The 14801-nt window shown below is 39.3% G+C and overlaps 1 protein-coding gene across 1 annotated transcript in view; it reads right to left on the bottom strand.

Annotated features, from left to right (window-relative positions):
• MUC19 (mucin 19, oligomeric) overlaps nt 1-14801 on the bottom strand; it is a 172981-nt gene that overhangs the window by 141194 nt on the left and 16986 nt on the right. The window contains exons 4-7 of the mRNA XM_032248461.1: nt 9236-9304; nt 7089-7238; nt 2910-3059; nt 107-292 (exon numbers count right to left, since the gene is read on the bottom strand). Coding sequence (XP_032104352.1) covers nt 107-292; nt 2910-3059; nt 7089-7238; nt 9236-9304 — 555 coding nt within the window. The remainder of the gene's footprint in view (nt 1-106; nt 293-2909; nt 3060-7088; nt 7239-9235; nt 9305-14801) is intronic.

Here is a 14801-nt window from a genome sequence, read left to right as displayed (position 1 = left end):
AGTTAATATTAAGTAACCTCTTTGTTGTTAAGTATTAAAAGTATTTTAACTAATTAATTAATTGAAATAATCTTAAATGTTTAGGAATGAGCCTTAGTTGGAATACCTGAGCTACCTGCATCAGATCCAAAGACTATGGTTTCACCCCCAGCAGGTCCACTGCCTCTAGTTTCACTCCCATCAGCTCTACCGACTTCCAATCTCTTTTCATCAGAGGTCCCCAAACCAAATCCCACATTCAGAGAGGCACCACTGCTACTAAAACCAGCACCAAGTCTTGTGTTGGTGCTATCTGCTGAAAAAAATGAAAGAAAGAAAGAAAAAAATCATTGTCACCAAGGGAATATTTTAACACATTTTATGGTTCTTTATTTTGAGGCAAAAACCTGAATTGTAATATATAGATCACTGGAACTTGATTTCCAGTGTTCTCTACTTCATTTTCACCAAAGCCTTTGTTGAAGACCTCTGACACCAACTTCACCAAGCCAGAATTACCAAGCCAAATTCCAGTTCACTCTTCTTTTCACTACCAACTCCAAAATCAAAAGGCAAAACATTCCCGACTAATGAAAAATTAAAGTGTTATCAGGAATAATAAACAAAGAATAACAATTATTCCTATTTGCATTAATAGTCTCTGAATCAGAATTCCTGAGTCACTGACATGAGTACGAAGGTCCGTGGATTTATCACCAGCGAACTCCTTGTTCTTCCTGTTTCTACCAGTGTCCATGTCTTAGGGCAAATTGCTCTAAGTCAAAAATACCTAGAGTTACTATGTTTTCTTGACACTCACTTCCCTCATTGGCCCTAGTTTCTGAATATAAAATGCTATTTTTCCACACTTTTGCAAATTTATTTTCTCCAGCCTTGTTTTTCAAGAAAACTAGGTCAAATATTAATAATGGGATTTTAAAAGTTAACATTGTAGATGTCATTCAACCACAAAAGCCCAAAATTTACCTGTTCCAGGTGACAAAACTCGGGAATAAGAGAAGTTAAATGGTTTTCCCAAAGGTTAGTGTGAAAGACTGGGGATAGTAACTGGGTCTCTTCTTCCCAGCTCTAAGCTCCTTCAATAAAAGCCTCAAACCTACTTGCTTCTTCACTAAAGTGTTTAATTGCTGATTTCTGTTGAAGTTAATACAGATCCTTTATGAACCAGAAAGTTAACAAATTTTTCTCATGAATTCCTTTAATATTAAATCTGTATTTGTCAAAAACACCACCAACTCCTGCTTTGTAAATTAAATCAATTAATTGATTATTCTGACAAAAGCATAAACTAATCAACAACATAGAATACCTGTTTCCCTGGCAGCAGAATCAGAGTCAGCTAATCCATTTATTGCATGTACACCTAATCCATTTTGATCAGGGACCCCTACCAATTTCATTTTGATTTGAAGCAGTACCACCAAACAGTACCACCTGCTGAACTGGTTTCATCTACCATACAAAAGTACAAACATTACCACAGAAAAGTTGTATTCATTCATACAATACAAGAAATTAATCTCCTACAGACTGCTCGAAGCAGAGTCACATTTTAGTTTCTGATATATTCCTTGATCTCCCTTATTCCATATCTTTCTAAATATAATTCTACATAGTAGAATCAGGAGTAAGAATGGCAACCAATTGACCATGAGATGTGAAAGAATTTCATAAGAAATGCAAAGCTTTGAGGCCACTGACAGTAAACTTCTATTGTGTTCTACAGAACATGAGAAAACGACTAACACCTAATATAAACAAGAGTGAAGGGATCTGCCTTAACTCCTTAGCTCTACTGAGTTTGTCAGTCCCAAGACAGGTGAGTGGGAGGTAGAAAATGTTGTGTCCTTCATGACGATATTATATCCAAAGTTGTTTCTGCCTTTTCACCTCCTAGACAAAACTATTAAATTTTAATGTAAAATATAGAACTTATTTTCCTCACTGAGACTGCTTCCTTCCCATTTTGTAGTGTTACAGACCATAGAGATTTCAGTGACCAGGCAAGCACAGTAAAAGCTGGAGTAGAACAGTAGGAAAAAATGTATTGAGGCCAGGCGCGGTGGCTCACACCTGTAATCCCGGCACTTTGGGAGGCCAAGGCTGGCGGACCATGAAATCAAGAGGTGGAGAACATCCTGGCCAACCTGGTGAAATCCCGTCTCTACTAAAAATACAAAAATTAGCTAGGTGTGGTGGCGCACACCTGTAGTCCCAGCCACTCGGGAGGTTGAGGCAGAAGAATCGCTTGAACCCAGGATATGGAGGTTTCAGTGAGCACAGATCCCACCACTGCACTTTAGCCTGGTGACAGAGCGAGACTCCATCTCAAAAAAAAAAAAAAAAAAAAAAAAAAAAAAAAAAAAAAAAAAAAAAAAGCATGTATCGAACTAGCAAGGCCACACCTCACATAAAGAAATTCAAAATTTTTCCCCCAAAAAACAAAATTGCAGGCCACAAACTGTTTAGGAACTCTTTCTTATCATATCACTCAGCAAACTGGATATGTAATTTTAATAGGGAATTCTGATACAGAAAATCAGTTGGTTAGATATAGAAAAAAGAGCAAAGAGAATCTATACTACATTTGTGCCCAGGAAGCATTTTTAATTATTAACTTATACAGTAAAAGTGTCAGAAAAATAACTCATCATTAGAATAATAGTACCAAATATGAAGAGTGCACAGGAAAACAATTATCAGGAAAAAAATTAATCTAATGTACACATCTTTGCCAAAATTCTCTAAAGACAGAATTTAGCACTCTCATTGGCCCTGGAGTCAGGGCCTTTAGAGTACCTATTACTATTAAAGACATGTGCTACAAACAAACCAAAGATTATCAGATTATCCTAAATGAAAACGAAATGCACTTGCTTGCTAGGTCGATATTTTTTCTGTAACAGTACCTGCTGGAGTGTCTTCTGACCTTAAACTTTCAGCATCCCGAGGTTCTCTGGACTTGTCTTCAGCCTCTCCGGAAGCACCAAATTCAAAGCTAAAGAGTGGCTTTTTTCTGTCTGAGTCACCAGAGGATGAACTACCATAAAAAAAGCCACCTACAGTGAAGAAAGAAAACATTTATTTGAAAATAACATTGCTAGCACAGACTAAAAAAAGAGTACTTGGAGGATTAGGTAATAAAACAATAACAGAGTTATATTAGTCTAATTATGATACTACGAATGGCCACGTTTTGTTTTGTGAAGTCTCATTATCCTGACAACGCTTGGAACAACATACACCCCTGGTTGACTTAATCACCTTATCTGTAGTTTTTGGTCATGGTTCTGAAACTTCAAGAAAAAGAAGAGAATCGAGCTATGAAGATTCAATAATTGATGTGTACTAGAAACTCTTCTCCTGGACAGAGCAGAAGCTCCTCAGTCTGCTTTCTTCCCCATTCCTAAGCCCCAAGTTCCAGCATCACGCTTTCCCGAATCAAACTTTTCTGCCGTGTTAAATCCACATGGTCCTCGGCTACTGTTCCTTATAGCTGATAAAATTAAGATAACATGCCTGATTCTCTTTTATGTATTTCTGCAAGGAAGAACGCATGTAAGCATTTACTTATGAATTAATCGTAGCATTCACCTCAAGTTTCACCTCAATGAGGCACACTCTGACAACTTAAAATTGCAATCCCACTCCACTGTTACCCTTCCAATTACCATTCTATTACTCTATTTTATCCCACAGAATTTATCACCTTGTAATATACAAGGTAAAATATATCACCTTGTGATACACCTTTTATCGCTGTCTATAATGTTTATCGAGTATTGACTGTATCCTTCTACATTTTAAGCTACATAAACTCAAGGTTTCTTTGCCTGTTCTGTTGAGCGAGGGATTTCAGGTATCCAGACCTTCCTCAACAATAGAGGGCACTCAGTATTTATTTAATAAATGCAGTCACCAACAAAGACCACTTCTTAAGGTAATAAATATTTTGCTACACAAAGTGTATATGCTTTCTATTATGCCGTTTGTATATTTTTTGAAATCTCTACATAAAATTTAAATACTTCATATTTAATAACATCTTAATAACTGTGATATTCCTGTAGAGTTGTCAAAGACATACATTTTGTTCATCAAATAAAAAAATGAATTATTTGTAAGTAATACTTGAAGACTATGTAAGCATAAATACAAATAAAGTAAGTGATTTAATTTTCCCTATTAAAATAAGGAAAGAGACTTCTCCCTCCACAAATACTTTTTCTTTGATCATTTCCTCCAGAAAACTTATGAATACTTTCTCTAGTTCTCTGAAATGTATATAGATCTTTTTAAAGACTAAATAAGCACCCCAAGAATGTTTCTTCAAGGGGCTGGGAGCCAATACTTTGAAATGTAGTCATGAAGGATGATGGTTCTTTATCTCCTAAACTCTTAGGAAGTAGGGGCCTAACTTCAGCTGGTACTTGGCTACAAAGTACAAACCTACCTCCAGTCATAATATACAAGAAACTTATTTTTTCTTTTACAAGCAATCAGCAAACACAGGTGGCTACCCCAACTACCATGTAAATGTAGGATGAACTCTGTGGCTAATGGTGCTGTCAAGTCCACTCGATAACTAGTTATTGCTTATCTTCACATCTTATATGTAATGGGGTTTATCTGCTTGTTTTATAAAAGAGAAAGATTTCTGTGTGCCTGCAATCTTTGTAGCAAGATGCCTGTCAGGACAGGTTTTCAGAAGTGGCAGGAGATTGTTTTTAAATACATTTCCCAACAACCACTCTCGGAATTCTTTGCCATTTTCCATGTTTCTAGCAAGTACACCTCTACTCTTCTAAGCAAATATTAAAAATAAAATGTCTCTGATTATGAGAAGAGTCAAAATAATAATCCGTTATGTAGTATTAGGGAAAAGCATTCAACTTTTAAGAGATTTTGAAATTTTGCATGTAGGTGTTTGTTTTAGGACTAAAACAATGTTTAAATTGTATACAGCCAATGTAAATTATTGCTTTATTACCTAACCCTCCAACCACGATTACCTGTACTACTCTTCCTATATACAGTATTTCCCCTCTTTTCCTCCTCTTCCCATCTATCTACCCTTTGTCACTATATACTCTTCCTCTTTTTCTCTTTTACCATCTTTCTCATTGTCTTTTTCAATGTCATGTAGTTTCAGAGCTGCACCTTAATATATAAATATCTTAGTCTGATGGCAAAGCAGAAGGAAGCAAAGCTGTACTCAGTCAGAGCGAAAGTATAAACTCTTAATTCAAACCCATCTGAGTTCCCCCATTTGCAATCAGTAGCCTTGGATAGTAGCTCTCTTGCACTCAGCGAACAGGGATTCTTGTCCTAACCTACCCACATCTTCCTCTGGCCTTCCTGGGGTCACAGCGCTCCTCAGAGAACACAGAATACAGGCCAAGAGCGAAGGGATTATGCCTCCCTGCCCAGAGGCTGTGCTATCCCCGTCTTCCTTTCTGGATCATATTCTAGGGCTCAGGGCTGCAGTCCCTAGTCTAGTACATGGCCATGCATGGGCATGTTTCCTAAGACCCTCCTCTCTAGGTGAGACCACGTTGCAAATATGATCCCCTCAGCCTGAGGGAATTGATAAGGCACGGACAGTGTGCAGAAGGAGATGGACAGAGACGGAATAGCTGTGATGTCCCTCCCAGTATGGGAATAAGTAGAGACAGAAGCAGCATGACTATGGGAACCTTAGCTAGGGCACTGTCAACACTGATCTTGCATTGAATTCCGATAAACCTGAAAATTCTGTGTTGGATTCTGCCTTCGAGGTTGTCATAAGTGTACTTTTGTCAAAGTAGAAAGAGAAACGCATTTTCCATAGTATTGTGTTCCTTTATTGGTAACTTTTAATTACGCATACACCTGCATTTATACTCTTGACCCTGACTGTGCCCTTGGCCTGTCGTTAGCTAACCAGATTAACATTTCTAAAACAAAGTTTCTTTAAACAAAGTTTATTTCACTATTAAATGGGCCCTGCGTACTGTATGAGGATAAAATATTACCAAACTCATGAAAAGAGATAAAATTTTATGTCCTACCTAAAGATATTACAACCACGCCCCTACATCCAAAGCTATTTCTGCCTTTTTATTACACGGACTCAAATACTAAATTTTCATATGAAATACTAAAGTTATTTATTTCACTGAACCTGTTTCTTTCTCATGTAGAAGTATAAATCCTACAGGTTGCAGAGACCTGGCAAGTACAGTGAAAGTTTAAATAGGCCAGCAGGGAAAGATATGTCAAACAAGAGATTAAATGCCTCACTTAAAGACATTTAAATTTTTTCCTTAAAAAAAAAAAAACCTGCAGTCTATGCACTGTTCAGAAGCTCAGCTTTATGCTACCCTTTAGTAAACTGAGTGTGTAATTTAAAGAGAGAATCTGGCCAGGTGCGGTGGCTCATGCCTGTAATCCTGGCACTTTGGGAGACTTTGGTGGGTAGATCACGAGGTTAGGAGTTTGAGACCAGCCTGATCAACATGGTGAAACTCCGTCTCTACTAAAAATACAAAAATTAGATGGGTGTGGTGGCACACACCTGTAAACCCAGCTACTCAGGAGGCCGAGGGAGGAGAATCTCCTGAACCCAGGAGGCAAATGTTGCAGTGAACTGAGATTGAGCCACTGCACTCCAGCCTAGGCAACATAGTGATGCTCCATCTCAAAAAAAAAAAAAAAGAGAGAGAGAGAGAGAGAATCCTAGTGTAGAAAATGAATGGTGGCTAGATTACAGAAACATGAATAGAGAAACCCTACACTACATTTGGATCCAGGAGGCATTTTAAATTATTAATTCATAGACTGAAATATGTCATAATAATAAAGATTCTAATTACAAAGATAGCATTAAAAATAAAGATTATCAGGACAATAATTTAATGTAAACTTCTTTGCCACAATTCTCTAAAGACAGAATTTATCACTCTAGTCGGCTCTGAAATTAGTGTCTTTAGGGTTCCCACTATTTCTATGCAGGCTTTGTCTTTAAGAAAACATAGATTTTCAGATTATCCAAAATGAAAACAAACAGCACTTGCTTGCTAAGTACATGTGTTTTTCTGCAACAGTACCTGCTGGGGTGTCTTCTGACTGTGAACTTCCAGCATCCCAACGGTCTCTGGACTTGTCTTCAGCCTCACCTTGAGCACCAATTTCTAAGCTAAAGTGTGGCTTTTTCCTGTCTGAGTCACCAGAGGATGAACTACCGTAAGAAAAGCCACCTACAGCAAATGACACAAGATTTTATTTGAAAACAGCATTATTAGCACAGAATATAAAGTCATCTGATTATGAAACCATGAAAAGCCCCATTTTATTCTGTATAATTCCCATTATCCTAGCAGCACTTGAAACAATATATGCCACTGGTGGACTTAATCATCTAATCCACACATTTTGGAAGTTCCTCATCTGATCTATGCAAGTCTCACTCTGGCCTTCCTTGGGTCATGGCACTCCTCAGAGAGCAGAGACTACAGGCTGAGGGTGAAAAAGCAATACTTACCTAGAGCCTGTGTCATCCCTTACCCCACTGCTGGACCATTTTCTAAGTCCCCAAGACTACAGCCAAACCTGTGATCTGGGCCTACATGGGCATCTTTCCAAGACCTTCTTCTCCAGGTGAGACCACATTACAATGATTGAAACCCTGGGTCTGAAGGATGGACAGAGGATGGCCAGTGTGTGGAAGAAGACGGACTGAGATAGTAAAGCTGGGGCATACCTCCCAGCATGGGGCTAAGCTGGAGATAGAAGGAGCGGGGCTGTAGGGACCTTGCCTAGGTCAAGGTCCAAACATTCCAGCATTGAATTCCAAGAAACATGAAAAATCTACATTGGAACATGCCTTCCAGGTTGTCACAAATGTACTGTTGTCAAGGTATAAACAAAAAGATATTTTATGTACTATTTTCTTCTTTTATTTATAACTTTTAATTATGTATATACCTACATTTATATTCTTGACCCTGAGTATGCCCTTGGCCTGCCCTTGGTTAAACAAATTAACACTTCTAAAACAAAGTTTCCTTAAAGAAAATATATTTTACTATTAAATGAGGACTACATGGTGAATGTGGATAAAATATCAACCTCATTGAAAGATACAAAATTTTATATCCTGCCTGAAGATATTATAACCACACCCCTACACCCAAAGCTGTTACTGCTTTTTCAATACATGAACTCAAATATTAAATTTGCATATAAGAATTGAAATGATTTATTTCATTGGACTTCCTTCTTTGGCTTTTTTGCAGAGGTACAAACCATACAGATTTCAGAGACCAAGAAAATACAGAAAAAGTTTGAATTGGCAGGAGAGAAGAAATATTTTAAACAAGTGATATGGTTTGGCTGTGTCACCACCCAAATCTCAAGGTGAAATGCAGTTCCCATAGTCCCCACGTGTGGTGGGAGGGACCTGGTGGGAGGTGATTGAATTAAGGGTGGGGTTTCCCCCATGCTATTCTTGTGATAATGAGTACTTTCTCAAGATCTGGTGATTTCATAAGGGGCTTCTCCCTTTACTCCGGGGCTGTCATTCTTCTCTCTCCCGCTGTCATATGAAGAAGGATGTGTTTGTCTCCTCTTCTGCCATAACTTTCCTGAGGCCTCCTCAGCCATGCAGAACTGTGAGTCAATTAAGCCTCTTTTCTTTATAAATTACCCAGTCTCGGGTATTTCTTCACAGCAGCATGAGAACAGGCATATACAACAAGAGATGAAATACCACACCTAAAGATATTTAAATTTTTTCATCCCCAAAAAATTGTAGGCCACGAACTTTTTAGAAACTGTGCTTTATAATACTGTTTAGCTTTATATTATTGTTTATTGCAATGTAAAGAGAGAATCCTAATGTAGAAAATGAATGGTGGTAGATGACAGAAATGTGATTGGAGAGATCCTACACTATATTTGGGTTCAGGAAGCACTTTATTGATTTATACACTGAAATATATTATAATAACAATAAATATACTACATATAAAGATAACATAAAAATAAATATTACCAGGACAATAATTAATGTGAACTGCTTTGCCACAATTCTCTAAAGAAAAAATTTAGCACTCTCATTGGCACTAGCATTATGCCTATAGGGTCTTCACATTTCTATTAAGGCTCTGTCTTCAATAAACAAACGGTATCATATTATTTAAAAAAAAAAAAAAAAAACACTTGCTAGGTAAGTATATTGTAACAATAACAGTACCTGCCAGGGTGTCTTCTGACTTTGTACGTGCAGTATCTCGACGTTGTCTGGACTTGTCTCCAGCCTCTCCTGAAAAACCAAATTCTAAGCTAAAGAGTGGCTTTTTTCTGTCTGAGGCACCAGGGGATGAACTCCCAGAAGAGAAGCCACTTACACAGCAAATAACAAAAGATTGTATTTGAAAACAGCACTGCCAGCAGAAACTGTAAAGGCCATCTTGGAACCAGGTTTTTCTCACATGCCGGTGATTGTTGTGGGTTTTTGGCCTCCAGCCTCTTAAGGAGTAAGCGGTGGGGCCACTGCAGGTGGACCGTATGCTCGTAAAGTGAATATCGGACCCAAAAAGTGTTGCAGGAAGGTGATTTTATTTAGGTAGAGAAAACAGAAGGAAAAGAGAAGAGGAGAAAGGCTTCTAAGAAGAGTGTGGAAGGGGATTCCAGAGGAGAGATCACAGAGGGAGCTCCCACTGTGTGGAAAGGGATTCGAGAAAGCTGGAAAATCTGGCGCAGGTGACGGAGCACGAACTTTTATCCTGGGAGAAACGCCCACCTTCTCTAAGACCCTGGGCCAATGAAAGGAGTTCCTTAGAACTTCCGCTGGAGTGACTGATTTTTAGTTTCTTCCCGTGCCCGCGAAATTCAAACATAAACTGCTGAATCTCCAGGATGGAGAGAGATGGGAGGGGGGCATGGAGCTGGAAGATTCTTGCCTTTAAAGCTACACCCCTTCATGGACCCAGAAAGAGACCACCTTCCCTCATTCCCCTTTCTGAACAGGAAAATTTAACTTCTGTTGGAATTGGGGCATTGATCTTCTTTAACTACTTCCTGCTGAAATGGGGCGTAGAAGGGGCCCTGCAGTGGAGGTTTCTTCCAGAGGGGAGCCTTTTAGGGGTGCAGGTTGATTTACAGGTTTACGATAAAGCTTACGAGCTAAGGACATTCAGGGTTCTAGCAGCAGGATTAACTGTGACCTTATGGTTTTACAAGAAATGAATAAGACCAGGTGGTTAAAGATGAGAGGCTTAGAGTTATAAATGAGCCTAGCAGAGAGCAGAGCTAGGTCTTTGAAGGTTTCTAGGCCTGTTTTTGATTGATCTCTGAGTTTTATATTTAAAATAACACGAAACTGGTTTACAAAATAGCAGCATTTTTCCTAGAAACAGGTTTTTCTTCTTTCTGTTGTTAGCAGATTTAGGGCTCTTCTATTTTTAAAGCTACAACAGCTAAAAAGTTAAGCTGGTTTGCAGAGAGAGGTGCCCTTTGCAGAGAGAATTAGCAACCTGTCTTTGTTACTAATTAACTTTTGAGATAGCTTATAGTAACTGAATAGAGGTAGTAACTTTTTTAATACTAGCACTGTTTTTAGGGCAGGAGAGAAATACTGAGAAGGCTGTTCTGGCGCCTAGGAGAAGATTGACTTTTGGGACCTTTATGGCTAGCTTTAACCTGGGGCTTTGTGAGGGTGATGGCTTATGCTGGTAATTGTTTTAGGCATCCTCAGTTTTGCCATTGGGTTATTTGGTTAGACACCTTAGGCACAGGGGACCTTGGTTCCTAGGGACTGTGTGCTTTTTAGTGATTTCTTTGGCATAGCGGGCATGGATGAGGTGGTGGTTTATTCCTCTGGGGACAGTTTTTGATAACATGTCCCTTTAGACCGCACTGGTAACAAGTTTTGCTAGACTGGTGGCTAAAGTGAGCCTTTCCCTTATTTGAGCCCCTGGTGTTTGCTTGCCTGAAGTCTATAACTTAAGGCAGCAGCCTTTCTCTGATTTTTCCTGTTTTTTTTTTTTTTTTTTAGCCTGTTCCTTTTGGTTTTTATTATAAAACACTGAGTTGGCCTGGTTTAGCAGTGATTCTAGACTCTGTTCTGCTCTTAAAGCTAGCTTCTGAAGCTTTCTCTTGATATTTGCTGCTGACTCAGAAATAAACCTGTTTTTTAGTATTAACTGACCCTTAATAGAGTATGGTGACAGGGGAGTGTACTCTTTTAAAGCTTTTTGCAATCGCTCAAGGAAAGCTGTTGGGTTTTTTTCCTTTCCTTGAGTTATGGTGGATAACATTGCATAGTTTATTGGCTTTTTCCTAGTTTGCTTTAATCCCTTAAGTATACAGGTTAGGAAACACTTACAGCCCTGGCCCCGTTTTGAATCTGGATTCCAGCGAGCGTCCATGGAAGGGACTGCCTGTGTACCTGTGGGATATTTGTTCTTATCCTCTGGTGTTTTTAGGTTACGTACCTGACTAAAGTACCAAGTGTCCCTAAACTTTTGAGCGACTGCTAGAGCAGCCTTTTTTTCATTACTGGCTAGGGTTTGATTAAGCAAAAGCATGACATTCCTCCAGTTTAATTTGAAGGACTGACTTAGGCCCTGAAGAATGTTTATATACTTGTTGGGGTTATTTGAAAACTTTCCTAAGTCTGCTTATTTTGTTTTAAGTTAGAAAGTGAGAAGGGGGTATTCACCTTTATTGGGCCAAATTCTCCTCTCACTGCCTGTAGGGGGCAGAGTTTGGGCATCCGGGTAGCCTGAGATGCCCTGGCTGTCTTGGCCCTCCCTGGCTCCTGTTGGGGTACGGGAGCTGAGGAGCCCTGGTTGGCATTGGTGGAGGTAGTTGCCGCAGGGAGATCCACAGGTGGAGGTAGTCCTGAGGAGGGCTGAATAGGGTAAGGGGCACAAGCCTGACAGAGCTAAGGCTTATTCCTTAGGGAAAAGAACAGTTGCACATAGGGGACCTTAAACTACTTGCTTTTACTTTTACAATTGTAGAATGGTGTTATAATTTATACTTCCCTTTGGAGGCCAGGTTTTTCCACTCGGCAGGGGGTATTTTGGCTACTCTGTTCAGCAGAGAAAGATGAGCCGCTTTTTTTAAGACTTGTGTGTTAAACTGGTCTCAATTTTTCAGTATACATTTTAATGGGGACTTGAGCTTAGAACAGAAGCACCTATTTGAAATAGAACACAAGGCAAGCCTGCATCCCCAGTTAAAAAAATTACAGCCGCTTTGACCTGAGGCATTCCCCAAGCAAAATGGGTACTGAAATGAAATGTTTTTCAGTCAGTACCCCGAAATTTTGTGTGCCCAGGATGCGTGCTCTATTTTATTAGAGGGCTCGCCATGAACTGGATTTTAATTAGGACCTACCAGCATTATGGGCTTAAGCCCACGGCCTCTTATGCCCTTCAGTGACTACCACAGGGGCATGGAACGAAAGGAAGCTGTTGGGATGAGTGGTTCTACCAATGTGCTTTGACGAGGCTCATGAGGCTTAGGAGATGGGTACCAATGTTTTCAGCAAAGGTCTAATTCGCAGGCCAATTTATAAAACTTCTAGGGAGGGGCCATTAGAGCACACAATTTAAAGAAGCAGGCTGGGCTGCTGCAGCTGCCCTGCCCATTTGAGTGCCTTTGTGCCTGCCTCCTGCTGGAGAAGAAAGTTTGCTATGCCCCTGCTGGGGAACCTGCGGTTGCCATGTTGTTGGACCATGTGTGCACTCTAGGCCACGCCCACAGCCGCCATGTCCTTGGGACCATGTGCGTCCTCTGGACTTGTCTTCAGCCTCTCCTGGAGCACCAAATTCCAAGCTAAAGAGTGGCTTTTTTCTATCTGAGTCACCAGAGAATTAACTACCCTAAAAGAAGCCATCTACGGAAATTACAGAAGATTTTATTTGAAAACAGCAGTTGGCACAGACTATAAAAGTGGTCTGATTATGCCACTATGAAAAGCCACATTTTATTTTATGTAAGTCCTATTATTCTGGCAGCACTTAAACAACTTATACCACTGCTTGACTTAAACACCTTATCCATGTCTTTTTGTCATGGTTCTAAGACTTCAACAAAAAGAGGAGAATTCAGCTGTGGAAATTCAATAATTGATGTGTACTAGAGACTCCTGTCTTCCTGGACAGAGCAGAAAATCCCCAATCTGCTTCTTTCCCCATTCCTAAGCCCCAAGTTCCAGCGTCCCACCTCTCTCCATTGCTATTGTTTAGGTATTTGTCTCTCCACAACCCATGTTGAAATTTGATCACTGTGATGGAGGTAGGGCCTGTTGGGAAGTGCTTGGGTCATGTGGGCAAAACCCTCGAGAATAGCTTGGTGTTGTCCTCCTGGTAATGAGTGCAATCTCGCTCTGTTAGTTCCCACAGAGCTGTCATTCCCTCTCGTTCCTCTCTCTCTTTCTTCCTCTCTCATGGTGTGATCTCTGCACAGGCTAGCTGCTCTTGGCCTTTGCCATGAGTTGAAGCGGCAAGAGGCCCTCACCAGAAGTAAAGGCTGGTGCCATGCTTCTTATCCAGCCTTCAAATACAGGAGGTGGATAACCCCCTCTCTTCATAAATTACCCAGCCTCTGGTATTCTCTTATAGATAGCAAGGCAAGAGAACACAGCAAAATATTCTGCTATGTTGAACAACACTGTCCTTGGCTGTTGTTCCTTATAACTGACAAAATTAAAACAACGTATCTGACTCTCTTTTCTATATTCCTGCAAAGATGTAGCCATGTACTCATACATTAATTGTGGAATTAGCCTCCTTCAAGTGTCAGCTTAAATTTCATCTCAATGAGGCACACTCTGACAAGCTGAAACTGCAACTTCACGCCTACCATTATACTCCCAATTACCATTATATTTAATATTACTCTATTTTATGACACAGATTTTATCACCTTGTAATATAACAGGCTTACTGCTTATAATGTTTTTTGTTTATTGACTGTATCCTTCTTCTAGGTCTTAAGCTGCATAAACACAATGTTTCTTTGCTTGTTTAATTCACTGAAGTATCCCAGGTGAGGAGAGCAGTGCCTGAACCATAGAGGACACTCAATTCATATTTATTTAGTAAATACATTCACCAACAAAAACAACTTTTAAGGGAAGAAACACTGTCTTACATGATGTATATGTGCTTTCTGTCATGCCATTTATTTTTTTTTAATCTCTACAATAAAATTGAAATACTTTAGAATTAATAATGTCATAATGATATTCTTGTAAAGTTGTGAAAGACATAAATTTTGATCAGTGAATAGACAATGAAGCACATAATTTGTACATAAAACTTGAATATGTAAGAGCAAATGCAAATAAAAGTAAGTGGTTTAATTCTCCATATTCCAAATAAAAGAGACTTTTCTCCCTACATACTTTTGCTTAGATTGTTTACTTTAGAAAACTTGTGATTTCTTTCTCTATGTCTCTGAAATGTATATAAATATTTTTAAAGACTAGATAATCACCCCAAGAATGTTTTCTCATGGGGCTGGTACTATCGCTTTGATATGTCATCACAGAGGAATATAACTTCCCCAGTTCCCAGGTTCCTGGGAAGTAAAAGCCTAAGTTCAGCTGGTGCCTGGTTACAAATTGCAAACCTACCTCCAGTCATAATATATAAGAAATTTTCTTTCTTTTTTAAGACAATCAGCAGACACAGGTGGCTACCCCAACTACCACATAAATTTAGGCTGAACTATATGGCTAATGGTGCTATGAAGTTCAGGTGAGAGCTAGTTGTTACTCTTGAGAACATGTGTGTGATAGAAGA

Source organism: Sapajus apella, unplaced genomic scaffold, assembly GCF_009761245.1.
Source record: "Sapajus apella isolate SASKATOON/1434 unplaced genomic scaffold, GSC_monkey_1.0 scaffold66, whole genome shotgun sequence".
Lineage (NCBI taxonomy): Eukaryota > Metazoa > Chordata > Mammalia > Primates > Cebidae > Sapajus > Sapajus apella.
Note: the sequence above shows the minus strand (reverse complement) of the source record. Positions and strands in the feature narration are given on the sequence as shown.